The sequence below is a fragment of the Oncorhynchus keta genome, chromosome 22 (genome assembly GCF_023373465.1).
Source record: "Oncorhynchus keta strain PuntledgeMale-10-30-2019 chromosome 22, Oket_V2, whole genome shotgun sequence".
NCBI lineage: Eukaryota > Metazoa > Chordata > Actinopteri > Salmoniformes > Salmonidae > Oncorhynchus > Oncorhynchus keta.
The window spans coordinates 9310394-9336836 of NC_068442.1; the positions used below are offsets into that span (position 1 = coordinate 9310394).

The following is a 26443-nucleotide window of genomic DNA, read 5'->3' on the forward strand; positions in this document are numbered from 1 at the left end:
GTCTGTTTTTACCCAGATAAGGCAGCTCTCATGTGAATGGTCCAGTGTATTTTAATTCTGGAAATGGTTGCCCCCGCCCCCCACCCCCACGAGGCTCCACAAAGTGCTGTGTTCCATCAAATATGGTGTGTGCATTGTACGGGCAGCTTCTGGAAAGGCAGGCTGTGGCTGCAGCCTTTATCACACTGCCGGAGTTCAGTTATGAGCGGTATGCTTTCCCTGCTGGCTGTGAGCGCGACACAAATGGTCCGATATGTATATTCACAGGTTCAGTCAGTCACTCACTCACGCACACTTCAGCCACAACACATAAAGAACGCATTAGCTTGAATGAACTTGATCGTATCTCCTCTTTCTAAATATCCAACATTAGGTCTTAACAAAACATTTTGTTAAACTAGTCTTTCTGGTTCCTGTGGTATGTTATGGAGGAATTTCTGACTCTGTGAATTTGAAGGGCTGTAAAATGCATACCCTGTTCTGCTGTAAAAGTATAGGCAAAATGGAAACACTTGAGTAAATGAGGGATACAGGTGTGGTTCCAGAATTAATTAAGCAATTAACTAACATCATGCTTAGGGTCGTGTAAATATGGCGACCTTGGCTATGTCCCCATAGAATGACAATGCCCCCACCCGATAGGGCATGACGTCACTGAATGGTTTGATGAACATGTAAACTATGCCATGTTCGTCAGTCACCAGATCTCTACCCAATTGAACACTTATGGGAGATTCTGGAGCAGCAACAGAGAGAGCAGTTTTTTCCACCACCATCAAAACACCAAATAATGGAATTTCTCGTGGAGGAATGGTGTCTCATTTCTCCAATAGAGTTCCAGACACTTGCAGAATCTATGCCAAGGTGCATTGAAGCTGTTCTGGCTCGTGGTGGTCCAACGCCCTATTCAGACATTTTATGATGGTGTTTCCTTTTATTTTGGCTGTTACCTGTATTTCCATCAGAGCGCTTCTGTCCTTGTTCTTGCTGCTTGGGTAATGGGGTAAGTTCGGTCATTTATCCTTGACCTCTGTTAAGGCATCTCAATGGAAGGTTGATGTACTACATTTAAACATTCTCCAAGTTTTTCCAAAGAACACATGGCTGTGTTTATCAGCAGTGGAGATTTCTAGCTATGCACCCCATGAGGCAGAGTATTTTTAGCCCAGCAGGTTGAGAACCGTGGCAGGAGAGCTGTATGTAGAGCTGTATGTCTCTAGACACAAAATGAGAACCGTCTGAACTAGAATAAACTGATGTAGGAATGGAGAGCCAATGTCGCTCCGAGAGATTGTCTTTGCCTGCACCCAGCTGTGCTGACAGGTTGAGGAAACCCCCTCACAGCTCCCCCTAATCGGCATTCCCCTGACACATGTAGTGTTTATTTTAGTAGATTGAGTTTAGTTAGGGCCATGGTTAGATATTCCCTGCTCTTGGGCTTGTGGAAGACATGTGTTTTCCCCAGAACTGCTGCAGTGTGCAGAATTCCCCTGGACCACAGGGAGGCAGATACCCAGGCCTTGTTGACCAGGCGGTCAGATCCTCAGTCACAGTAGACTAGGAAACACATTCTCTGGGGATGAACTTCCTGCTCCAGCCTGGATTAATCAGTTACTTGCATGTTATCTATATTAGTTCATGCTGGTGTTATATATGCACACATGACTGTAAGTCGCTTTGGATAAAAGCGTCTGCTAAATGGCATTTATTATTATTATATAGGCTAGGCTTTATCTCTAACGGGACATTTTGTAATATGATATAACAGACTCTTCTGAACTTAGCCGTAAGCACACCATGTACAGGAGTTAAAAAATTCTATTTTTTAAATAACACCCACCACTCTCATCCATTCCTTTGCCAATGTTTTGCAAAAAAAGGGGAAGACTATCTCTGCTCAGGATAGCACTCGGACCTAATTTCCACTTTATGCGACGGATACTGACGTTGAAATGTTCTGCGTTTCTCAATGTCCCTTGTCCTTTCTTTGCTTCACATAACTCTAACTTTCTGCTCTTTTTAGGAATGACAGGAAATAGTTAATTGTTGCTTCCCCTTCCAGCATAGGGTAGAAAAACATGAACTGTCCTGATCTTCCTGTTAGAGAAAGGCCTTTTATAACAGGTGTTACTTTCCTAGATAGCTAAGGTTTTATACTATGTCTGGTTATCTCTTATTCACAATGTTGCCTGAGGTGAACACTGACCGTCTGTCTCCCTGTGGGTGTACATGATCCCCCTCAGCTGTTGCCAGTGTTGTCCAGGGCTGGAAATAGAGTAACTCTGCATCTCCTCTTCCTGTATGCTGGGTGTGCTAAGCCATGCTGTCATCAGGGCACAGAATTAACTGCTGATGCAAGAGAGGGTGCCCATGGTCACAATATAAGATTGCACTGTTGATATTCTCTTTTTCAGACGTCTCATAGCCATGCCCACTCTTCAGATGTCCAAAATAGGTTTTGAGAAAGTTCATTCTTTCTTGCCTGAAATAATTACAGATGGCCTATTTGTCTGTATCTGAACTGAAGTTTTATGGGTCTCTGCTGCACAATATGATAGACTATATAACCAGAGGTGTGTACTCATGGATGCCAAAAGGTTTACCTATTAAAAAAAGAACATGAAAGATAAAATGTTGTCTCTGTGTTTCATAAAAATAATAGCCAACCAGCATTGAGCTAAACTGTGAATGATGCTAGCACAACAAATCAAGTGTTAACGGAAGCCAGTTTGGATTTGGCTTCACACCAATCACATCGCATCAAAAACAGAATGTAATTTATAGAAACACTTGAATTGTTGCATCTCTTTGTTTCGTTGACCTCCAGTGGCTGGCCAGCTAAAATTGTCCCTTACCTAAATTAAGCCATGCATGGAGATGGGGATTTGGATTTGTGGTTGTACTTACATCTCCACACTGGCCAATGCTTATAACGGCGATGCTAACCATAAATTCATACGTTGTGCCCCTGGCCTGAGAGGATCTGAGTTCAATATGTAGTAGGCTAGTGTTAACTAGCTAGCCTGGCGCATCGTTGTCCATGAAAAGAAGTTAGCCTAACGAGCAAGCATTTTAGCCAGGTAACCTAGGACAATGAACTAAAAGCGTGTACTGTATGACAGTCAGACCTTTTCGTCAACATGAAGGAGGGGAGGATGTCGTTTGCGTTTCTCTACAAGTAGGGTGAGTCAACGTGTTTGTTTTTTTACTCACGTGCACAACCAGCACCATGGACAGCTACTTCATATTTAGCTTGGACTTAATAGTTTTTGGTATCTTTTTAGTTGTCACTATATTGGACTAAGCATAAGTTAGTTGATATTGAAATGGTGCTGGAATAGTGGAGGCAGCTCCTGTTTTCTTTTAGACTTGCAGTAACTCTCCGTGGTTACTAAACAACCGTTGATTTAGAGTCTGAAAATGTCGGAAACATTAACTTGCTTGATCCTGCTGTAGGTCATGTAACTCTTCGATACATGTAAAAATGCTTTGTGGACCGTCACCTGACGTATTGCTCTCTGGTTTTGTGATGAAACAAAGGTTATTGTCTCTGCTTTAGGCCTATACACACAGTGCATTCGGACAGTATTCAGACACCTTGACTTTTTCAAAATGTTACGTTACAGCCTTATAAAATGGATTCAATCATGTTTTGCCCCCTCATCAATCTACACACACTAACCCATAATTTAGAAATTATTGCAAATGTATAAAAATGAGAAATTGAAATCACATTTGCATAAGAATTCAGACCCTTTACTCAGTCTGATGTTGAAGCACCTTTGGCAGCGATTTTATAGCCTCAAGTTTTCTTGGATATGACACTACAAGCTTGACACACCTGTATTTGGGTAGTTTCCATTATACTCTGCAGATCCTTTCAAGGGCTCTGGCTGGGTCACTCAAGGACATTCAGAGACTTGTACTGAAGCCACTCCTGTGTTTTGACTGTGTGCTTAGGGTCGTTTTTTTTTTTTTTCATCAAGGATCTCTTTGTACTTTGCTCCGTTAATCTTTGCCTTGACCCTGACTATTCTCCCAGTCCCTGAAGCTGAAAAACATCCCCACAGCATGATGCTACCACCACAATGCTTCACCTTAGGGATGGTATTGGCCAGGTGATGAACGGTGCCAGTTTTCCTTCAGACATGATGCTTGGTATTCAGGCCAAAGAGTTCAATCTTGGTTTCATCAGTCCAGATAATCTGGTTTCCTTGAGGTGCCTTTTGGCAAACTCATAGCGGGCTGTCATGTGCCTTTTTACTGATGTGTGGCTTTTGTGTGACCACTACCATGAAGGCCTGTTTTGGTGGAGTGCTGCAGAGATGGTTGTCCTTCTGGAAGGTTCTCCCATTTCCACAGAGGAACTCTGGAGCTCTGTCAGTGACAATTGGGTTCTTGGTCACCTCCCTGACCAAGTCCCTTCTCCCCCGACTGCTTAGTTTGGCCAGGCAGCCAGCTCGAGGAAGAGACTTCGTGGTTCCAAACTTCCATTTAGGAATGATGGAGGCCACCGTGTTCTTGGGGACCTTCAATGCTGCAGAAATGTTTTGGTACCCCAGATCTGTGCCTCGACACAATCCTGTCTCGGAGCTCTACGGCAATTCCTTCAACCTCATTGCTTGATTTTTGCTCTGACATGCACTGTCAACTGTGGGACCTTTTTATAGACAGTTGGGTCCCTTTCCAAATCATGTCCAATCAATTGAATCTACCACAGGTGGACTCCAATCAAGTTGTAGAAACATCTCAAGGATGATCAATGGAAACGGCATGCACCTGAACTGAATTTAGAGTCTCATAGCAAAGGGTCTGAATTCTTATATAAATAAGGCATTTGTTTTACATTTTTTTTATACATTGGCAACGATTTCTAAAAAACTGTTTTGGCTTTGTCATTATAGGGTATTGTGTGTAGATTGACATGTTTTAATCCATTTTAGAATAAAACTGTAACGTAACAATGTGGAAAAAGTTACGGTCTAAATACTTTCAGAATGCACTGTATCATGGTGGCAAGGCATAAGAACTAACCTGTTGTAGAGCAAACAACTTCTCCAGTTATTTTACCCGTCCACCGCTACTGGATATAACCTCCCATTTTGCATGCACTTCTCTGAGGGGTTGGGTTAAATGTGGAAGACACATTTCAGTTGAATACATTCAATTAAACAACTGACTAGGTATCCGCCCTTTCCGTAGAACTAAGAGCCTGTTTTTTTTTTGGTCACACCTTCTCTCGCTGAATTTGTTTCAGCATTTATCCATCGACAGACGTTTCCTGCCAGCAGGATATCAAAACCGAGTGATGATGTCACAGGTTACCTTGTGTGTCACACTATAATGGTCGCATTAGGGTGCTGCATCTGTCATGGCAGCCACTGTGCTCCGCCTTGGTTTTAAAATGGTAACTGATTGATTAGCCTTCATTTTTTATGGAAGTGGAACCTTGCGGTAATGCCCACAAAATTGCTTGATGGCCGTCAAAGTCCACGAGCGTCACTCTCGGCTTGATTAAACATTTGTTTTGTGTGCGTGTGTGCTCTGTCTCAGTATTTGTGAAGAACTAACACGAGTTCAATATACAGTACCTAATGTGTTTGTGTGACCTTATGGTCTTCATACATGAGTTCCCACAATAAATCATGTTAGTTAAGATCTCATCTTGAGTTCCCTGCCCTCCCATGAGTATAACAAATCCAATGCCTGTTGTGTATGTGTGTAACAATGGTTGTTGAAAGTGCTCCCCACTAAACTCGTTCCTGTTTTGTATTCCCTATATACAGGGCTCCAGAGATCATCCTGGGTCTCCCATTCTGTGAGGCCATCGACATGTGGTCCCTGGGCTGTGTCATCGCTGAGCTCTTTCTGGGCTGGCCCCTCTACCCAGGAGCACTGGAGTATGACCAGGTAAATCAAAGCACCTGCCTGACATCTCCAAAGCTAGCAGACTGTCAAGGGAAGAGAGCGATACTGACAGAACTGACATCTCAGTGAAGACTGGCCACACACAGACCAGTGGAGCAGTGTAACAGCCCCTGATGCCTGTGTGCTGGTGCATTTTGAATCTAAATGTGATGGTTAAAGCCTCCACTTTTTGTTTGTTTTCTTATTGAAACCCTGTCTTATTTTGTTGGTGCTCTCTAAGCAGTGAAGCATACGAATACAAAATGTCTCATCTGGACATTAACGGAACAGGAAATTGGCTGTGTCATCTTTGATTATTGCCCTTAGGCCAGTAACAAAGTGATTGGGACTGAGTTCCCCAGCTTAAAGGGGAGCCCATGGGAAAGCTCTGTGGTGTGCTGGTGTAGGGCTGTCATTCTTGGGTCTAGTGGTCATTTGGACCACGACCAGGCAGTAGTGCTTTGCTGACCATGAGCCCCCCTGACTGCTGCACCGCGCCAGCGCTGGGTCCAGTTCCATGCCACGCAGCAAAATGTATTTATAAGCCTAATGCTAGACACACCACACACACCTCGACCCCAAGCCTGCACCATCAGCAGGTTCTCACTTCATTGCTCTCACTGTGTTTGTGCAGCGTTGTGGCAACCCAATTTGAATCTCTATAACATCCAAATCATCAAGCCTTAAACAGAGCCAGTTAATCTCGCCGGTCTCCTGGCTGTATTGAGAGATACAGCGGCAGCTTTGCAGAGTGAGGAAAAAACCCTGCCTCCTGTCCTAACACATGCCTGGTCTTGTAGTTTTAGCAGCTCTAAGGCACAGTGTTTTGGCTGGAAGAGGGTAGATATGACGTACCCTTTCTGAGAAACAGGCCTTACTGGCTTTACTGTCAGGGACAGATGCTAACTTGTATTTGTCATACTGTCAGTGTCACTGCTCCCACAGGAGAGCAAGTGTCAAAATCTAAGTCCGGTCTATTGCTGTTTTTAAAAACAATTTTAGTAATGAGCTCTTGGGCAGCAATGACGTTGTTTGAATAGTAAAGAAGTAGATCTCTTCATTATTGTTGTTGCTCATCTGGTAACATGGCAAAATGTCTTTTTGTAAGGTGATTTTTTTTGTTGTTGTTGCATTTATCTAGGTCACCCTACCTCCACTTTGTGGGATTGGAAAGGTTTCCATGGCAATTTTGGAGCACATTACATCTGTCCTGGGCATGTCAAGTGGCTCTCAGCATATTGGCCTGGCAAAGTAGCAAAGGATTAGCAGCAGTACTATAATAGAAGAGTAACCGATATTCCTACTGGAATTATATTTTACAAGTGTATGACATGTGTCTATTTACTCCGTTTGGAAGACCTACATGTAACCTTTTTGATTAGCTTGGATTAGTAGAGACCGAAACACCCTGTTTGGCTTAAGTGTCTTTGTCCTGCGGGTATGTCTGATAGGGCTGGGATAGCCGTGTGCCTGTGTCAGGCTCCCGACGTGGGGGTGACGAAATGCTGCTAATGGGAAGTTCTCCTCGACACCTCTCTCACAAACCTCACAACTCCATGACCACACTAGGCGGTCCAGTCATTGCATGCCATCGATAGCAGTGGAGTGGTCAGCTCTATTTACGTCCTGCATTAAAATACTATCGTGTAGTTTGTTTTGATGAATATCTGTGTAGTGCCATCAGGGTTTTTTCAAGATCAAAATGGGGTTTTGGGTGGTTGGCGTGGCTGGGGCGTGGCCAATGGTGCAGTCGCCAACCACCATTTTTAGAGGCCCTCCTATTGACTGCAGTAACAAATGTAAATTTCCTGCAGTTCCACACATCTTGCCATGGCTTATGCTATCTGACTGACTGAAACATAACAAAATCAATGGGGGCCCTATTCAATGACAAAAATACAATACACATTTTTTGGGGGAATTTTTGATTCTCTGTCTAGATCTTATTTTGGTGATTGTTAGTTCTCAAAGATGATCTTATTTGAAAATATAGTTCCATTATCTTTTCTACATACTTTACATCTGGTGTTAGTCATTTAAGTTGACATGTTTGTCCATTATCCTTAATGTTGGTGATTCCTTTGTAGATGTATTCAGAAAGTATTCGTACCCCTTGACTTATTCCACATACAGCCTAAATTCAAATTTGATTAAATATATTTTTTTCATCCTTCTACACACAATGCCCCATAATGACAAAGTGAAAACATGTTTTTAGAAGTGTTGTCAAATTTATTAGAGAAATATCTCATTTATATATGTATTTGCACCCATGAGTCAATATTTTGTAGAAGCATCTTTGGCCGCGATTACAGCTTTCTGTCTACTTCGGTATGTCTGTGTCAGCTTTGCACATCTGGATTTGGGGGATTTTCTCCCATTCTTCCTTGTAGATTTTCTCTAGCTTTGTTAAGTTAGATTGGTAGCGGTGGTGAACAGCCATCTTCAAGTCTTACCATAGGTTTTCACTTGGATTCCAGTCTGGGCTTTAGCTGGGCCACTCAAGGATTTTCACATTCTTGTTCTGAAGCAATTTCCAACATGGCTTTGGCTGTATGTTTGCGGTCATTGTCCTGTTAGACTGGGGTGAAGATTTACATTTCCAAGGTTATTTGCACTTTTCGATACAGGTTCTCAAGGATTTGGCTCCATTCGTTGTTCCCTCTGTCCTTACCAGACTCTCAGTCCCTCACTGAAAGCTGCCACCATTCTTCATGGTAAGGATGGCGTTAAACGGGTGATGAGCTTTGCCTGGTTTTCTCCAGACATGGAGGGTAAAGTTTCTCATCAGACCACAGGATATTTTACATTGTGATATCTCTCATAAAACCCAGATTGGTATAGTGTAGAAGAGCTTTCATCTCAGCCAAGATACTCTGTACTTCTGTCATTGGGTTCTCAGGACACCTCCCTGACCAAGGTCCTTCTTGCCCGTTTCAAAGGAAATTGGATGCACCTGAGCTCATTTTGGAAGTTCATAGCAAAGTGGTGTGAATATTTGTATAAATGAGATTACAATTTAATTTAGTTTCATTTTCAATAAATTAGCTAAAATAAAAATGTGTTCACTTTGTTGTTATATTTGTGTATAGATGGGTGAGAAAATCAATATAATCAGGCTGTAACACAACAAAATGTGGAATAAGTCAAGGGGTATGACTACTTTCTGAAGGCTCTGTATATTAGTAGGTTCAACAAGCAGGAATATGATGTCAACGCTGCAATCATATTGTCATCCTCTGTCTTTCTCCTACACAGATTCGCTACATATCTCAGACACAAGTGTTGCCGGGGGAGCAACTGCTAAACGCGGGGACCAAGACATCCCGCTTCTTCTGCAAAGAGTCCGACTCGCCTTATGCTTCCTGGAGACTGAAGGTAACATTGACACTCTCTGATTCCTGAACATGGGCATCCTAGACCAGGGCTAGGCCACTACACTGGAAAAAAAATGTATAAACATCAACATGTGAAATGTTAGTCCCATGTTTCCTGAGCTGAAATAAAAGGTCCCAGAAATGTTCCTTACGCACAAAGCTTACTTCTCTCAAATGTTGTGCACAAATGTGTTTACATCCCTGTTAGTGAGCATTTCTCCTTTTGAAAAGATAATCCATCCACCTGACAGGTGTGGCATATCAAGAAGCTGATTAAGCAGCATGATCATTACACTGGTGCACCTTGTGCTGGGGACAATAAAAGGCCACTATAAAATGTGCAGTTTTGTCACACAACACAATGCCACAAAGTTTTGAGGGAGCATGCAATTGGCATGCTGACTGCAGGAATGTCCATTAGAGCTGTTGCTAGAAGATTGAATGTTCATTTCTCTACCATAAGCTGCCTCCAATGTCGTTTTAGAGAATTTGGCAGTACATCCAACTGGCCTCACAATCGCAGACCATGTATGGCATGGTGTGGGCGAGTGTTTGCTGATATCAATGTTAACCCCACTGCCACCACGGGGCACTCTTATGGTATGGGCAGGCATAAGCTACGGAACACAAACACAATTGCATTTTTTCAATGGCAATTTGAATGCAGTGATACCGTGACAAGATCCTGAGGCCCATCGTCATGCCATTCATCCGCCGCCATCACCTCATGTTTCAGCATTAAAATGCACGGCCCCGTGTCGTAATGATCTGTACACAATTCCTGGAAGCTGAAAATGTCCGTTCTTCCATGACCTGCATACTCACGACATACCATCCATTGAGCGTGTACGACAGCGTGTTCCAGTTCCCGCCAATATCCAGCAACTTCGCCAGCCGTTGATTAAGCCGCGGGATGATTTGTCATAGCAGATGGTAGGGTGGCCGGAACATAATTGTAATAATTGAGTACTGCAAACGGGCCACAACTAAGCCAAAAATCTATTGTATTTGATAACATTGAGACACGATCACATATCTATTTTATTTGTGGGAATACTTGGAACAGATTTCCTGAATTATTATTAGTTTATTTTTTTGCTGAACTGGTGATTTTATTTTTCAGGTTTTTGTGCAAAAAATAAATCACTCCCGGACTAAAAACCGAAACGCCTGTTGCCGACCCCTGTCATAAACCATCAACAGACCCAGTTCTGAGTACACTAGGTAGAATTCTAGAGAATGCATGTTCACAATTGAAGACTCCTCACATTTTCTGTTTCTGCAGACGACAGAGGAGCATGAGACTGAGACGGGGATGAAATCCAAAGAGGCCAGGAAGTACATTTTTAGCAGTCTGGATGACATAGCACATGTGAGTACAAAACTTTGCTTAAATGTGTCAGATAATCACATCATTCAAAGTACGAATTTGCGTACAAGTAAATTATGATGTGTGAAAACGACCATATCATACAGTAGTGTGACAAGTGAATACCTGTGTATTTTGATACATAGTAGCTAAAGATGTTGGTTTTGTTTTGCTGCCAGGTGAATCTGGTGTTGAATATGGATGGCAGTGACTCGCTGGCAGAGAAGGCAGACCGGATGGAGTTTGTGGACCTGCTGAAGACCATGTTGCTGATTGATGCTGAGAAGAGGCTCGCTCCCTCAGATGCCCTCAACCATCCCTTTGTCACCATGCAGCACCTTCTAGACTTCCCCCACAGCAATCAGTAAGTCTAACCTAGGGCTAAACAATAACATAACAAACTCAACAAAAGCTCTTCCATGCTCTACCAAGAAATTAACTACAAACTGATTACAGATGGACACCGATCAGAAGTAGGCTGCAATGTTCCATGAATGCGCTCTGCCCGATCGTCCATCTCACCCGTTCTCCTCCCTTTTCTCCAGTGTTCAATCGTGTTTCCACATCATGGATGCCTGTCAATCACGTCCCAACACTTACGATACACTCAACCGCAACAAAGCACCGTTCCACAGACCCTCAAACAACTCAGCTGGACTGCCAATGGCCTTCAATAAAATGGGATCGGTTCACTCCCAGGTAATCTATTCATCACAATTACAAGAAGCTTAATGTATGGCCTGAATGGATGTAAACTGGAAATCTGTTAGATTTATGGTTGGGGTAAATAGACTTCTTATTTAACCAATATTGCCACCTACAGGATTATTGGTGCTATTGAATTGCTATTAATTGCTATTAATATTTACCTATAATGGTACTGCTGTCTCTCTCACTTCAGTGTCTGAAGTAAATAATGAAAAGAAAGGTTGATTAAACTTAACCCCCCCCCCCCAATGCAGGCTTTGACGCAGTCTGCTCCCTCTGTGATGCATCCTGGGATGCTGCAGACTGGAAATGGTCAGTTTGGGTGTAACGACTCCTTTCAGCCAGCCCTCATCCTTTGCCCCCAACCATGCAAGGTATGGAGCGCCTCAAATTAGCACACAGTCGAGTCATTTCATGAGAGATACAATATTAATGCTGGATTTACAGTGGCCTTGTCGATCAAAGTTCAAATCCAATACTAGGCTATCCTTGTTGTTTTTGTAGGTAACCCAAACCAGTCAGGATATGCAGTTCGGATGGAGAGCACGATACCAATGGTGAACCAAGCCCCTCCCATACAGCCTTTGCAGATGCGACCTGGAGTTATGGCACAGGTGAGACTGGCTCACATTGGAGATATTTGTATACAGGGGTCAGATGCCACACTGTACTTGGTTGAGGTCCTTGACTCATGCTAGTTTGAGGTAACACTTTCAAGTGAGGCGGTTCAGGAGTTTGAACTTCCCTTACCGCATCTTAAAGGTTTATGGCGTGCTAATGATTCCTGTCTTGGTTCTTTGCAGCAACCGTGGCCAAGTAGAGGCCAGCAAATCCTGGTACCAGCCTGGCAGCAAGTGGCTCCTCCTACCTCCTCTATGGCTTCTGATAATGTGGCTGGCCCACAGAGGCTCAGTGACTGGGGGTGAGTTAGTTCACCATTGAAGAAATTACCTTTGTAACACTTACGTCACTTTCCTCTTTCTTTGTACTGTGGAGATAAAACGTATATAATGTTGTTGTTTTGCCTTTTTAAAGGAAAGTACGGCAACACAGCAATCATTACACCAACGTGATGCAGCCTATTCTAACCAACCAAATGACCATATCCGGTCCACAACCAATCAACATTGGTATTGCACACGTGGTGTGGCCACAGCCGCACGCCAACAAGAGGAACCAGACCAGTCAGAACAGGTGAGATTTCCTTCTTCCGCCCAACGCTTCTCCTCTATATTCCAGTTAGGTAGTGTCCATGGCAAATCAATGCTGTTGAATTGACCCGAGTTCATTGTTTCTGGCTTGATAAATGATTGATTTTGCATCATCATGATAATGTGACTGGTGACACTTTGCTTCTTGAAAGTCTAATATCTTTAACTTGACTGTTTTGGGACTATAAAAAAAATATATATGTATAGTTTTGAGTGGATTTTCCCTTTAAGTGAGTGTACTACTTAATCATAGTCATATTGTTCTTACATAAACAATAGTCAATGGACGGATAAACAACTTTTACTCTACTACCTATTAGGAGCATGAACTACTCGCACAACAACATCCAAATCTCAATGTGCCGATCTCCAAAGATGTCCGACCGTGTTAGTAACACAGGAGGAGGCGATTCGTCCCATCGGGAGAGGCCTGTGGAGGTTCAGCAGGAAAGAAGTGAAGAAGTGAGCTGCTGTAAGGCAGTGGAGGACGAGCGGATAGATATGTCCCACCAGCAGCGAGAGTCTGTGGTCATTGATGACCTACCCAGCCCCACCCTCAGCTTAATCAGTATCAGCAGTGACACGGATGGGGAGGAGGATTCTTCCTGCAGGTGCAAAGGTGGCTCTGACTGCGAGGCTTGTAAGGGCTCTCTGAACATGGAGAGGGTGTGCTCTCTCAGCAGCCCAGACAGCACCCTCAGCACCAGCTCCTCTGCCTCGGTGCAGTCCAGCCCGTCCCCCTGCAAGAGGCCCAACAGGTACTGCCAAACTGCACAACTTTTGATAACTTGCCTGAGGGGTCAAAGTCTTGATCATCAGTAGCACGCCTGTGCATTTAGTTGTTCTGTTAGTTATTCTGTTACTGATTGTGTTTGTCTGTTTTCAGCATGTCTGAGGATGATGGTCATGGGAGCGGCTGCGAGACGGTAGACGGTTCCCCCGCCTCGGACTCCAGCCAGAGCCACAGCCCCTACCTGGAGAGCCGCTACCTAGGCAACCACAACCATCAGTCCCTGGGTATGACGACACGTGGCATGGACCCCGAGAACGAGCCCAGCAAGCTCCCAGTGAGAACCATGGTGGTGCCCCCTATGAGGGTGGTGCAGAACAACAACAACATGGACCAGCATACAGACAGAACGGGTCAGTTTCTATTTGTAGAATTTCACGTCAAAATTGTTTCAGTATTAACAGTAAGAATAGGCCTATACAGTAATCTTTTGTTTCAGTTTTGTGTAATGCAAAGGCCTGGTTAGAACTGATCTCTGAACTGTTCAAAGTTAATTTATGGAATTTCTTTCCTCAATGCGTTTGAGCCAATTATTGTGTTGTGACAAGGTGGTATACGGAAGATAGCCCTATTTGGTAAAATACCAAGTCCGTATTATGGAAAGAACAGCTCAAATATGTAAAGAGAAACAACAGTCCATCATTACTTTTACTGACAAAGGTCAGTCAATCTGGAAAATTTCAAGAACTTCTTAAAGTACAGTTGCAAAAGCCATCAAGCACTATGATGAAACTGGCTCATGATGAAACTGGCTCTTTCCGCCACAGGAAAGGAAGACCCAGAGTTACCTCTGCTGCAGGGGATAAGTCCATTAGAATTACCAGCCTCAGAAATTGTAGCCCGAATAAATGCTTCACAGAGTTCAAGTAACAGACACATCTCAACATCAACTGTTCAGAGGAGGCCTTCATGGTCGAATTGCTGCAAAGAAACCACTGCTAAAGGACACCAATAAGAAGAAGACTTGCTTCGGCCAAGAAACACGATTTAATGTACATTAGACCGGTGGAAATCTGTATTTTTGTCTGATGTGTCCAAATTTGATACATTTGGTTCCAAGCGCTGTGTCTTTGTGAGACGCAGAGTAGGTGAACGGATGATCTCTGCATGTGTGAGTCCCACCTTGAATCATGGAGGAGGTGTGATGGTTTTGGGGTGCTTTGCTGGTGACACTGTTGGGGATTTGTTTAGAATTCAAGGCACACTTAACCAGCATGGCTACCACAGCATTCTGCAGCGATGCACCATCCCATCTGGTTTTGGCTTAGTGGGACTATCATTTGTTTTTCATCAGGACAGTGACCCAACACACACCTCCAGGCTGTGTAAGGGCTATTTGACCAAGAAGGAGAGTGGTGGAGTGCTGCATCATGCCCTGATCTCCACAATCCCCCTCTCAACCCAATTGAGATGGTTTGGGATGAGTTGGACCATAGAGTAAAGGAAAAGCAGCCAACAAGTGCTCAGCATATGTGGGAACTCCTTCAAGACTGTTGGGAAAGCATTCCAGGTGAAGCTGATTTGAGAGAATGCAAAGGGTGGCTACTTTGAAGAATCTAATATATAACATTTTGAACTGTTTAAACTGTTTAACAATTGTTCTATTTCATAGTTTTGATGTCTTCACTAGTATTCTACAATATAGAAAATAGTCAAATAAAGAAAAACCCTTGAGTGAGTAGGTGTGCAAAAATTAAATGTTAAGTCAAAGATGATGGACTTATATGTTTTATATTAGTATAATCTTTGAGAACTAACAATCACCTAAATTAAATCTAGGTAGTCAGAGAATAGAAAATTCAGAAAACAGTCCATTTTTAGCCGTATTTATTTTGTTTGAGCGAAAGAACACCGCATGGCAAAATTCATGGAATTGTAGAAAATTTGCTTTAAAACTTCAAATATGTCTCTCGGCTTCATGGAGAAATGTGTAGAAATGCAGGAAACAGCTGACTGAAGAGAGGACTGCTGGGATTTGTGAGGTTAAATTACTTTTTGCGGTAACGTGGACTTTTAAAAATGTATTATAGTGTGATGAAAAGTTGTTGCGCTTTGCTGACATATGTAAGCAAGTCTTTGGTTGTCTAGGCACCACCCTGCAGCATCAACCAGCACATTCAGTCAGGAGCAGAGGAGAATGACCAATAAGTCATCCAAAATTCCATGACCCTCACAGCCCTGTCTTTACACAGAGCAAAGGACTCTCAGCATACTATGGATTTTTTAGTTATCAAATAAATATAAAAACATTATTTGATTTAAATATAGTTGTTTGCCTTTACTACTAAAGCCCACAGAAACGCATTGAATAACACATACAGAAATACCAAAAAGGACAGTCAAAAAACAAATATACACTGCTCAAAAAAATAAAGGGAACACTTAAACAACACAATTTAAATCCAAGTCAATCACACTTCTGTGAATAAATTGCACATGCTGTTGTGCAAATGGAATAGACAACAGGTGGAAATTGTAGGCAATTAGCAAGACATCCCCAATAAAGGAGTGGTTCTGCAGGTGGGGACCACTTCTCAGTTCCTTCTCATGCTTCCTGGCTGATGTTTTGGTCACTTTTGAATGCTGGCGGTGCTTTCACTCTAGTGGTAGCATGAGACGGAGCTCATCCAGGATGGCACATCAATGCGAGCTGTGGCAAGAAGGTTTACTGTGTCTGTCAGTGTAGTGTCCAGAGCATGGAGGTGCTACCAGGAGACAGGCCAGTACACCAGGAGGCCGTAGGAGGGCAACAACCCAGCAGCAGGACCGCTACCTCCGCCTTTGTGCAAGGAGGAGCACTGCCAGAGCCCTGCAAAATGACCTCCAGCAGGCTACAATTGTGCATGTGTCTGCTCAAACGGTCAGAAACAGACTCCATGAGGGTGGTATGAGGGCCCGACGTCCACAGGTGGGGGTTGTGCTTACAGCCCAACACCGTGCAGGACGTTTTTCATTTGCCAGAGAACACCAAGATTGGCAAATTCGCCACTGGCACCCAGTGCTCTTCACAGATGAAAGCAGGTTCACACTGAGCATGTGACAGACATGACAGAGTCTGGAGACTCCGTGGAGAACGTTCTGCTGCCTGCAACATCCTCCAGCATGACTGGTTTGGCGGTGGGTCAGACATGGTGTGGGGTGGCATTTCTTTAGGGGGCCCTACGGCCCTCCATGTGCTCGCCAGAGGTAGCCTGACTGCCATTAGGTACCAAGATGAGATCCTCAGACCCCTTGTGAGACCATATGCTGGTGCGGTTGGCCCTGGGTTCCTCCTAATGCAAGACAATGCTAGACCTCATGTGGCTGGAGTGTGTCAGCAGTTCCTGCAAGAGGAAGGCATTGATGCTATGGACTGGCCCGCCCGTTCCCCAGACCTGAATCCAATTGAGCACATCTGGGACATCATGTCTCGCTCCATCCACCAACGCCACGTTGCACCACAGACTGTCCAGGAGTTGGCGGATGCTTTAGTCCAGGTCTGGGAGGAGATCCCTCAGGAGACCATCCGCCACCTCATCAGGAGCATGCCCAGGCATTGTAGGGAGGTCATACAAGCACGTGGAGGCCACACACACTACTGAGCCTCATTTTGACTTGTTTTAAGGACATTACATCAAAGTTGGATCAGCCTGTAGTGTGGTTTTCCACTTTCATTTTGAGTGTGAATCCAAATCCAGACCTCCATGGGTTGATACATTTGAATTCCATTGATAATTTTTGTGTGATTTTGTTGTCAGCACATTCAACTATGTAAAGAAAAAAGTATTTAATAAGAATATTATTTGGGGAGTTTCTCACATTTGTTCTCTGCAGAACCTCTCAGGTTTGATGGGGAGCGTCGCTGCGCAGCAATTTTCAGGTCTCCAGAGATCTTCGGTCGTGTTCAAGTCCGGGCTCTGGCTGGGTAACTCAAAGACATTGAGACTTGTCCCGTAGGCCACTCCTGTTGTCTTTGCTGGGTGCTTAGGGTCGTTGTCCTGTCGGAAGGTGTATCTTTGCCCCAGTCTGAGAACCTGCTCCAGAGCGCTCAGAACTTCAAGGATCTTGACTCGTCTCCTGGTCCGTACTGCTGAAAAACATCCCCACAGCGTGATGCTGCCACCATGCTTCACCGTAGGGATTGTGCCAGGTTTTCTCCAGATATGACACTTGGCATTCAGGCCAAAGAGTTCAATCTTGGTTTCATCAGACCACATGATCATGTTTCTCTTGGTCTGAGTTTTTAGGTGCCTTTTGGCAAACTCCAAGTGGGTTGTCATGTGCCTTTTTACTGAGGAGTGGCTTCCGTCTGGCCGCTCTACCATAAAGCCCTGATTGATGGAGTGCTGCAGAGATGGTTGTCCTTCTGGAAGGTTCTCCAGAGGAACTCTAGAGCACTGTCGGAGTGACCATCGGGTTCTTGGTCACCTCCCTGACTAAGGCCCTTCTCTAATTGCTTAGTTTGGCCGGGTGGCTAGCTCTAGGAAGAGTGTTGGTGGTTCCAAACTTCTTCCATTTAAGAATGATGGAGGCCACTGTGTTCTTGGGGACCTTCAATGTTGCAAAATGTTTTGGTACCTTTCCCCAGATCTGTGTCTCAACACAATCCTGTCTCAAAGCTCTATGGACAATTCCTTTGACCTCATGGCTTGGTTTTTGCTCTGACATGCACTGCCAACTGTGGGTCCTTTATATAAACAGGTGTGTGCCTTTCCAATTAATGTCCAATCAATTGAATTTACCACAGGTGGACTCCAATCTAGTTTCAGAAACATCTCAAGGATGAGCAAAGGAAACAGGATGTACTGGAACTTAATTTGCTTGGGTATTCGAACCAGCGACCTGCCGTTTACCGGCCCTACTCTTACTAATGGGCTTTATTACCACTAGCAAGGAGGAGCAATTGTATTTCTGTCTGCTGAAGTTTCTCTCTCTGTGTTTTATTTTAGCAAAGCATGCTCTTGTTTCCAGTGGGTCCTTATTGGTGTTTTACCCAGTCATATATATTAAAATACTTAACTTATCTGTTAGTCTTACCGATCCCTTTTGTGGTTTCTCTTGCAGTCTTTGAAATCTCGTGCCAGTCCAAAGGGCGTTGCGCCCCCGGACGACTGAACCACCACTCCACACCTCTCCATCCCCGGCAGCAACAGAAGATGACTGCGTTCCAGCAGCAGCCCCTGGGCTTTGGCCAGGTCAGTCCCTCCTTCTTACTGGTGTCTTCCAGGTTTTGTCATTCAAATCTAATTCTACCTGCATCGTTTTACTTTGTTGACATTTTAGTAATTTAGCAGGTGCTCTTATCAAGAATGACTTAGACACCACTACAAACTAACGGTTTCTCCCTCTCCTCTGCCCACCCTCAGGTCCAGCATTACGGCTCCTGCAACAAGGAGTGGAACGGAAACTATGGGCAGCACCGGCGGCCGCACGCTTACATCCCTCCCACGGTGCACGGCCATGTTTTCACCCTCCCCCACAGCAGCCCCACCCACAACTCGGGACACCACCCCCAGGCCGCCCTACTCTCCTACCCTCCCTCGGCGCCCGTCGCCCACCTTCTGGCCTCGCCCTGCGCCCAGCGGCCCGTTCTGCAGCCCACCTACGGCATTGTCCACCAGGTGACCATGGGCATCAACCACCGGCTGCTGCCCTCGCCCACCATCCATCACCAGGGCCAGTACAAACCCCTCTTTCCACCACACTCCTACATCGCCTCGCCCGCCTATACAGGTTTTCCCCTCAGCCCCACCAAACTCAACCAGTACCCTTACATCTGAGAACCAGCCACCCAGTGCCATGGGCCAGCAGGTGCAGCCAGCAGTGACAACTACAACCAAGGCCTTCATCTGTCATCTCTCATGTTATGACGGATAAAGAATCCCCTTTGACTTTAACAAATCATGTTGGTTGATGGTGATGATAATAGAATTGAAACCGTTAGCTTTAAAAAATATATAATTAAAAAAACATAATGGAAAAAGAATGAATGAATCAGTGAATGATTAAGAAATTCTCACTTTTAATGTGTTTTTGCACATTTGCTCTGCTTTGTCATTTGGATCGAATGGTTCTCTCTATGAAATGGGTCAAATGGAGGGGTTAGAGGTCGTTTTCTCAACCCCCACTTTTCCTGTTTTTCTGTATTGCCTTCTATCTAGCATGTGTGCTAATCACATCACTCGTTAAGCCATCCCAGTCTCCAGTGCTCGGACAGCAGAAGTTTGTCTCCGTTCGTTTGTTGGTTCATTGTGGTGTAAAGGTGTTACTGTGTTTGCTAATGTCCTCTGTGTTTTCAGTGTGATACCGTCAGTGGTCTGAAAAGGTTGTTCCACACACTGCATGACGTCGCATGGGCAAAATAACTTAGTCGAGTCGTTGACAGATGCTTAGATGTCACTCTTTCTATGTGTACTGTGAGACTTGCTGCATCGTAACTTGTTCCCACACCTACTAGTGCCTTAAATATATGAGGTTGTTAATTGTTAATGTTACTTATCGCGCTTATATATTTATTTTTTATATATATATAAAAAATAAATGTACTGGACTGCAGCACTTGAAGATTATTTTTACTCTGATATGCTTATCAGATAATCAAATAAGTCTTGCTTATTTGGCCTCATGAGTAGTTGAGCTTCTTTTACCAGAGGACGCCAGCATGCTTTGCTGTGGCAAATGTTTATTTGGTTTGGACTTTTCCCAAATGAACTAATGTACATAAAACACAATTTGAATGATTTTAATATTTGATAATCAATTTCTAGTCACTTAGTACTTAATTACTAACAGTATTGACACTGTTTTTTTGAAACTGCAGTACAATCTAGATATTAGGCGCTGGTTTGCTGTGTTATGGTTTTTTACAGCCTTTTTCTTAGATTAATACTGATGTGAGGCATAACGTTGACTATCGACAAACATGCAAATAGTTGGTTGGTTCTTGGTACAATATGATCTCATTATCTTCAGAACACCTATACAGTGTTTGATATACCCATCGATCAACCTACAGTATAATTGCTGGACTATGTAGTGCTTGACAAGGTGTATTGGTTGAGTGCAATTTGCTTTCATTGTTCCATTTAAAGATTTGTCGTCGTCAACTGCTTAGTGCTTATTTTCTACATTCCGTCAGGGAGGAAATATATTTTGAATTTAGTTTTTAATTGCTTGCATGAGCATTAGATTTTTGTCTTTCCTTACTTTTCAAATGCTCTTTCAGCACCAAAGACTAATTCATATCCTAAGCAAGGTAGCTACTCTTTTTCCGTTGACCTCAAGTATTCTGGAGTCATCTAGATGAAATATATTTTAAAAAGGTTTGAGGTTTTATTTTCAGCATTTTGGGCAAGTTGTATGATATATTATGTATTGAATGTATCATAGATAAGCTGCTAGCTATGTACTGATTTCCACATCAAAATGATTAACTTAGTTCTTACTGTGTTCTTACTTTTGTATAGTTATAATTACCATATAACAGAGGTGGATTTTATTTTAGTATAGAGTATACTTAATGGCATTAAGACTTGTTAGTGCCTCTGTATATTTGCTTTGACGTTTTGAAGTGCGATTGTATCTACTGTATTGCAAGTAATGGAATTTAGCGTTTTTGTTGGGTTTTTTCTGTTTGTTTTTTTTTGTGTGTGTGCCTATAGCATCAGTATTTTATCTTCTTAAATATAGGTTGGGTTCATCATTGCATACAGTAATTGATGTGTTGACGATTTTGTGTTGATTTTTAGTTATTGTTCTGTTAACACGCTCAAAAGCCTACATCTTACTCACATTATCATTGATTGACAGATCTGTATTACCATGCAGATATATTTACTGCAACACATCTATTTGGTCCTTATCTAAACATTGGGCTACAGGGAGGCCTTCTTCACATACGTACTATTTGTTATGAAATGCATCAGTAAGAACGTGTTCAAATTGATTGAACTCTCGATATGCTCATCAGGTTCAGTATAAGGCAAAATCCCACACAGTTTTTGTGAAATTGCTGTGCTCTGTGGACTTTGACTATGATTTTTTTCTAGGCATTTATTTTAAGCCTAAGAAAATGTTCTAAACCCACTTTTTGTATCTAAAGTGGATTGAGAGAGATTTTCTACAGTTTATTCTGACCTATTCCTAGTTGATTGACTGAGGCAAATAATGGGATTTTTCTTCAATCTTTAATCCAAACCAGGGGGGTTGTCAAACGACTGATCTTTTTCGCTTTCAAATCTTGCCACTCCTTTTGTAGTCTCATTACATTGTGGACTGAGAGATTTGTTTAAATTAGTTTACTCACTAGCCCCACAACCCCAGACACACACGGATGCATTTTTTTTTGTCATTCTGACTGTCTACAACCTAGTGCCTTTTTAGATATGTGGTCCAGAGAATAACTGTTGGTCGATAACTCCCTGACCCCTAGGCAGTCCCCTCTCCCGCAGAGGGGTGGCAGTAGAGTCAGACGTGGACGCTCCTCAACAGAATTGAGTATTACACATCCAAGCGGCGGCATGTTAGGATTAAGCAGCCTCTTGTTATTTCAGGACTTCTGCAGCCTGTCTCCAAATCCAAATATGTTTTACATGTTTGCCATCAAGTGAGAAAGCATTCTGCTTTTGGACTCGTGTACAGTATAATAGAGCTGACAAATCCAATGCATTCTTCTCTCTGAGAAGCTCTTATGGGTGCTGGCTTCTATCTTCAGATCACACAACCCCAATGCGCAACCTTAGGCCATATGGTCTGAATCCATAAAGCTTTTCTACAGAATATAAAGATACAAATGTTATTCTTAGTCAGGGAATATTTTTTTACACTCTTCACCCAAGACACAGTTTCTCTCTTATTGGACATGCACAAATGCAAAGCTTTACATACAATGTGAATGTATATGTGGAGTTGAACATATGGTTTGCGTACTTGACAAAATGTAGTTTTGTTGTAGTTTTCGATTGGCTACAGAGAATTCTGTTCTGTGTATATGATCTTCATCCATATAGCAGCCTTAGTTTTGATGTATCACTTGTTGGTATTTGCTTTAACATCCCACGTAAATATTAGGTCCAAAGTTGTCACATATACTGCAATTGTATTGTTTTATGACTTCCTATATGATTCATTCAGGGTCTTTTGTATTCTACTGTATTAACCTTCCAATCCTTACCACTTTGTTTCATTGCTTTGGATCTTTTTTTGCAGTAATTTCACTGTTAGCACAAGTTGTATTTCACTTCAATTTATTGGATAATATACGGTATCTAAACAACACAGCATATATACTTGATTGTGAAATTGGAACTGTTACTGGTTTAATGTGTAGTTTTTGTGGCTTTATGATTTTGTTTGCTTTTGATTTTATGCTACACTAGTTTGCCATGTAGCAAATGCACTGTGCAATATATATATATACATTATGAGGACTGGGACAATTTATTATTTTGGATGTAATGTCTTTTACAGTTTGCGGTCGTATTTCTCTCTAGTTCTCAGTGATTTCAATGTGACCAAGCCTTATGTACTTTGTCATAAAAAGCGGGTTTTCCTGGTGAATATTGGCAAGTGTCAAATTAAGAATTGGTGTACTATTGTCAAGATTCACTTTGAATAAAAAAAAAAATGATATTGCTTCAGCCATCTTGTTTGTCACTGTTACCCCAGTTTAGCATAAGGTATTTGCTTTGCTAACTTGTATTTTAGTTTGTCCAATTTCAGATGCAGTACAGTAGATGAAACGGGTCGAAGCCAATAGCACCACCCTGTGCAAGCAGAGTAGAAAAGCACTACCTGTATTTTGATTGCATTGACCATGTACAGTATAGGGCATGGTAAATCATAGTGATGTAGATGACACCATGTTCCTCAGCTAATGCCTGGAGTGTTCTAAATAATAGCAGACATGTTAATATAAGCTGTCATTTTGAAACCAGGCCATTTTTTAAATAACATGCAATGCTGTTCACAAACCCAGATCTCAAATGTCTCATCACTTATGTATGCGATACCATTGGCCCGCCCTGGCTGCCCCCTGGTGACAACCTGTCCTTTTTGAAGCCCAATTTTAATTCATGCAAATCAAATTGGTGATAGAATTAGCGTTTTCCAGTTGGTTTACTATTGATGACTTATTAGTTTGGTTTGCCATCTATACCCAGAAGCGGTCGTCTCTCACTGAGAATGCCAAATATTTTTAGCAGTCAATGCTGGCGTCACTGGCGTGAAATGACGGGTTTGAAAGTAAATATTCTGACAGTGTCGTATGATTTATCAGTTCGGGTTTTTTTTCAATGGGAGACGTTTGTTTCGTCGGTGACTGAACTCACTACTATGGATATGTGTGCATCTTTAATTTTTCGCAGATAATAGCTTATTACGCGCTAGCAGGTCGACGTGGTGCATGGAGTGTGCCCTACAGACGCATTACACACAAGTGTCAATGCTGCCGTTTTGTGTCAACCTCTGGGAGAGACGGGCTTACGCAGAACCTCTCATTGTCCGCAGTGAAGGATTGATCAAATGTATTTTACAAGATTAAGACTGTTAGATGTATCAAGGATAAACAAATGGCTTCAAAACATGCGTGTAACAGCCTCGATGATTTGATCGCCAGCGGAATAAACAATGCTCGCGCGCTTGGTTCGATTGAATGGATAGGTATGGGGATGGGATCCACCTTATGTTTCCAGAAAAACGGAAAAACACTGGGGCTGAATCGAATGTGGACTAAATGTATTTTATCCATTGGAATGGTTTTGCTTTTAATGCCGTCGGTCCTAGCTGCTGATGGTAAGACTTATTTGGTTGATGACAACCTGTTCGAGTAATATTTTTCTTGATTTTGGTAGGACAAACTAATTGGTCTTCATTGAGATGTTGGGCTGTATTATTATAGAGACGTAGCCCAAATTGGTTGCTCTTCAGGTTGGTGGAACTCTTCGTACCCTGTCCCTATATTATGAATATCAGCTCACACACGGGGATAATGACCGTGGAGAAAGTAGCCCACCACCTAGTTATTTTTTTTTCGATGCAGGAAATTGCGATTTATTACAAAATCTAGATTTTAGAAGACGACAACAACAAGAAAGCGCCACTTGCAATGTAGCCTATGTGGAGGGCACTTTACAAATCCACATGATTTTTTTTATATTCAAACAATTTGGGTAGTAGTGGTTTATTGTGCGTAAATGATGACATTGCGCCTATTTTTGCATGATCTAAATGTCCCACAAGCCGTGTTATCTGTCGCAGACACATTCAAGCTATTGAACGTCCCTAAATCAATATGAATGTTGATTTTCTATAATGCAGCCTCACAGACACTGTCTTTCGAATTAGTAAAATAACCGCTGGAGTGGCCTTTGTGCCTGGGGTGGCATGCCTGTGTGCGGTCAATACTGCAACGTGCGCGCAGAAGCGCGCTTTTAATAATATCCATACTAACTTACTTGATCGACGGTGTTGGCAACATTTGTGGAGGTTATTCAAAATATATATATTTTTTTAAAGAACACAACTCGTGAAACGTTCATACTCATTATTTATAATGCTGTCATAAGAAGCTAAAACTAGCCACTAGCCTAAATTGGTTTGCGTTTCTTCTTTTCCCCTCTGATTTGAACCTGATGTTTATTAGCCTATAATTTAACCATGGGTAGCTGTTTTCATCTCATTGTTCCTTAAAGTAGGAAAAACAGCTCGTGACTTAGCCATGGGCCTGACCTATACACTTTCAGGTCCTCTCAGATTGCCATAATATACCCCTATTCCTAAATTCATAAAACAATATTTGGAATTTGGCGTTTGGCTGTGGTCGAGGGAGGGCTCGATCTACGTACCCATTTGAGAATGAGGTGTTTTTTCCTGTATTTCCCGAGGGGGGGGGGGTGAGCTGTTCCTTTGAGTCAACATGGAGCCCACTGTGCCTTGTTGCCATGGGAACTGATCTGTCTAACGCTTTTTTTTCAGACTGGGCTGTATATAGCCCGCCCTATAGCATCTGAATAACCAGTACACGCTCCAATTTGTGTCTGCTTTTAGACAAAAGTTTAAGATTGATTTGAAATTATTGGAAATGCTATGTGATTCGAATAGTACGTGCAAACAAATAGCTTCTTTGTGTAAATGACGGAAGATAGGATTTCACACTGCTCAACGGCATCAACAGGCATTTTGGAGATACAGTGCCTGCCTCGGCCTATAAGCATTTCTTCACAAGAAAACACTGAATTTTGTGCTCCATTTTCTTTCCAGTGTTGTTCTACCATTACACACAACTAGACCTTTCACATTTCTTTAACCATTCTGTCCATGATGTGGTCATGTCTTGCTGCTGTATCAGTATTGGTGTGGGAAACACTGGCCTTATTCAACCCCATAATAAGATGCCCACAATTTGGATGAATAGTTGGGTTGCTTGGATACTTAGTCTTTTTAATAGATCGGCCTCAAACATGGCCTGTACAGCACCTTGCCCCATGCACTCTGCTGTGCTTCATTAGGGTGATTGCCTGTGCTGTGAAAGTTAATTATGCATTGCTAGAGCCCCTCTCACTGTGTCAGATCTTAAATAGATATTTCCCTTGTACATTAAATACATTATGCATGACGAGCCTCTACAAATCATGTGGTTGGGATGATCTTGTTGGCTAATTTGATTTCTAATCCCAATTAGGTATAGTACTTATTTCCCAATCTATTGGGAATTCTATATCGTGTTCTGAACATGAGAGTATGTTCGAAACACAGTTTGTGTTTTTGTTGTTGTAATGAAGTGTAAACCTTGATGCAGAAGATTTAATTATATATGCACAATATAATGTATCTGTGGGTAATACATGTTATTACATAAATACATGTTAGTATATTATACTGTGTGTGCGTATGTGTGTTTTCCAAATGTCTGTATTTTGGAGTCTGCACAGCAGCTGTAAGTCCAGCTACTGTGTCCCCTTTTTAAAAGCTGTAATTCTGAGTGACATGTAATCTGTATCTGACAAGCTTAGACGTCCCCAGAGATTGTCCATATTCATAGACACAGTGTTTTGTCATTTCTTTCCTTGGGGAATAGCGTTGACCCCAAAACCAACACATTAGG

The 26443-nt window shown here is 42.6% G+C and overlaps 2 protein-coding genes across 6 annotated transcripts in view; both read left to right on the forward strand.

Moving 5' to 3' along the window:
* LOC118401009 (homeodomain-interacting protein kinase 3-like) overlaps positions 1-22979 on the forward strand; it is a 51238-nt gene extending 28259 nt beyond the window's left edge. Inside the window, exons 3-15 of the mRNA XM_052474616.1 lie at positions 5787-5910; positions 9166-9285; positions 10570-10656; positions 10833-11017; positions 11199-11352; positions 11616-11735; positions 11844-11975; positions 12165-12283; positions 12397-12555; positions 12893-13330; positions 13459-13715; positions 18406-18536; positions 18708-22979. Coding sequence (XP_052330576.1) covers positions 5787-5910; positions 9166-9285; positions 10570-10656; positions 10833-11017; positions 11199-11352; positions 11616-11735; positions 11844-11975; positions 12165-12283; positions 12397-12555; positions 12893-13330; positions 13459-13715; positions 18406-18536; positions 18708-19121 — 2440 coding nt within the window. The 3' untranslated portion in view covers positions 19122-22979. The remainder of the gene's footprint in view (positions 1-5786; positions 5911-9165; positions 9286-10569; positions 10657-10832; positions 11018-11198; positions 11353-11615; positions 11736-11843; positions 11976-12164; positions 12284-12396; positions 12556-12892; positions 13331-13458; positions 13716-18405; positions 18537-18707) is intronic.
* A 439-nt stretch (positions 22980-23418) lies between these two features.
* The window catches only part of LOC118401010 (UPF0606 protein KIAA1549L-like), a 43123-nt gene continuing 40098 nt past the window's right edge, over positions 23419-26443 (forward strand). For 2 of the 5 annotated variants that reach the window (XM_052474757.1, XM_052474760.1), the window contains exon 1: positions 23420-24132. In XM_052474757.1, the coding sequence (XP_052330717.1) occupies positions 23910-24132 (223 nt within the window). In that variant the 5' untranslated portion in view covers positions 23420-23909. Of the gene's footprint in view, positions 24133-26443 lie in introns of all 5 variants that reach the window. The other 3 variants (XM_052474758.1, XM_052474761.1, XM_052474759.1) reach the window with 2 other exon arrangements.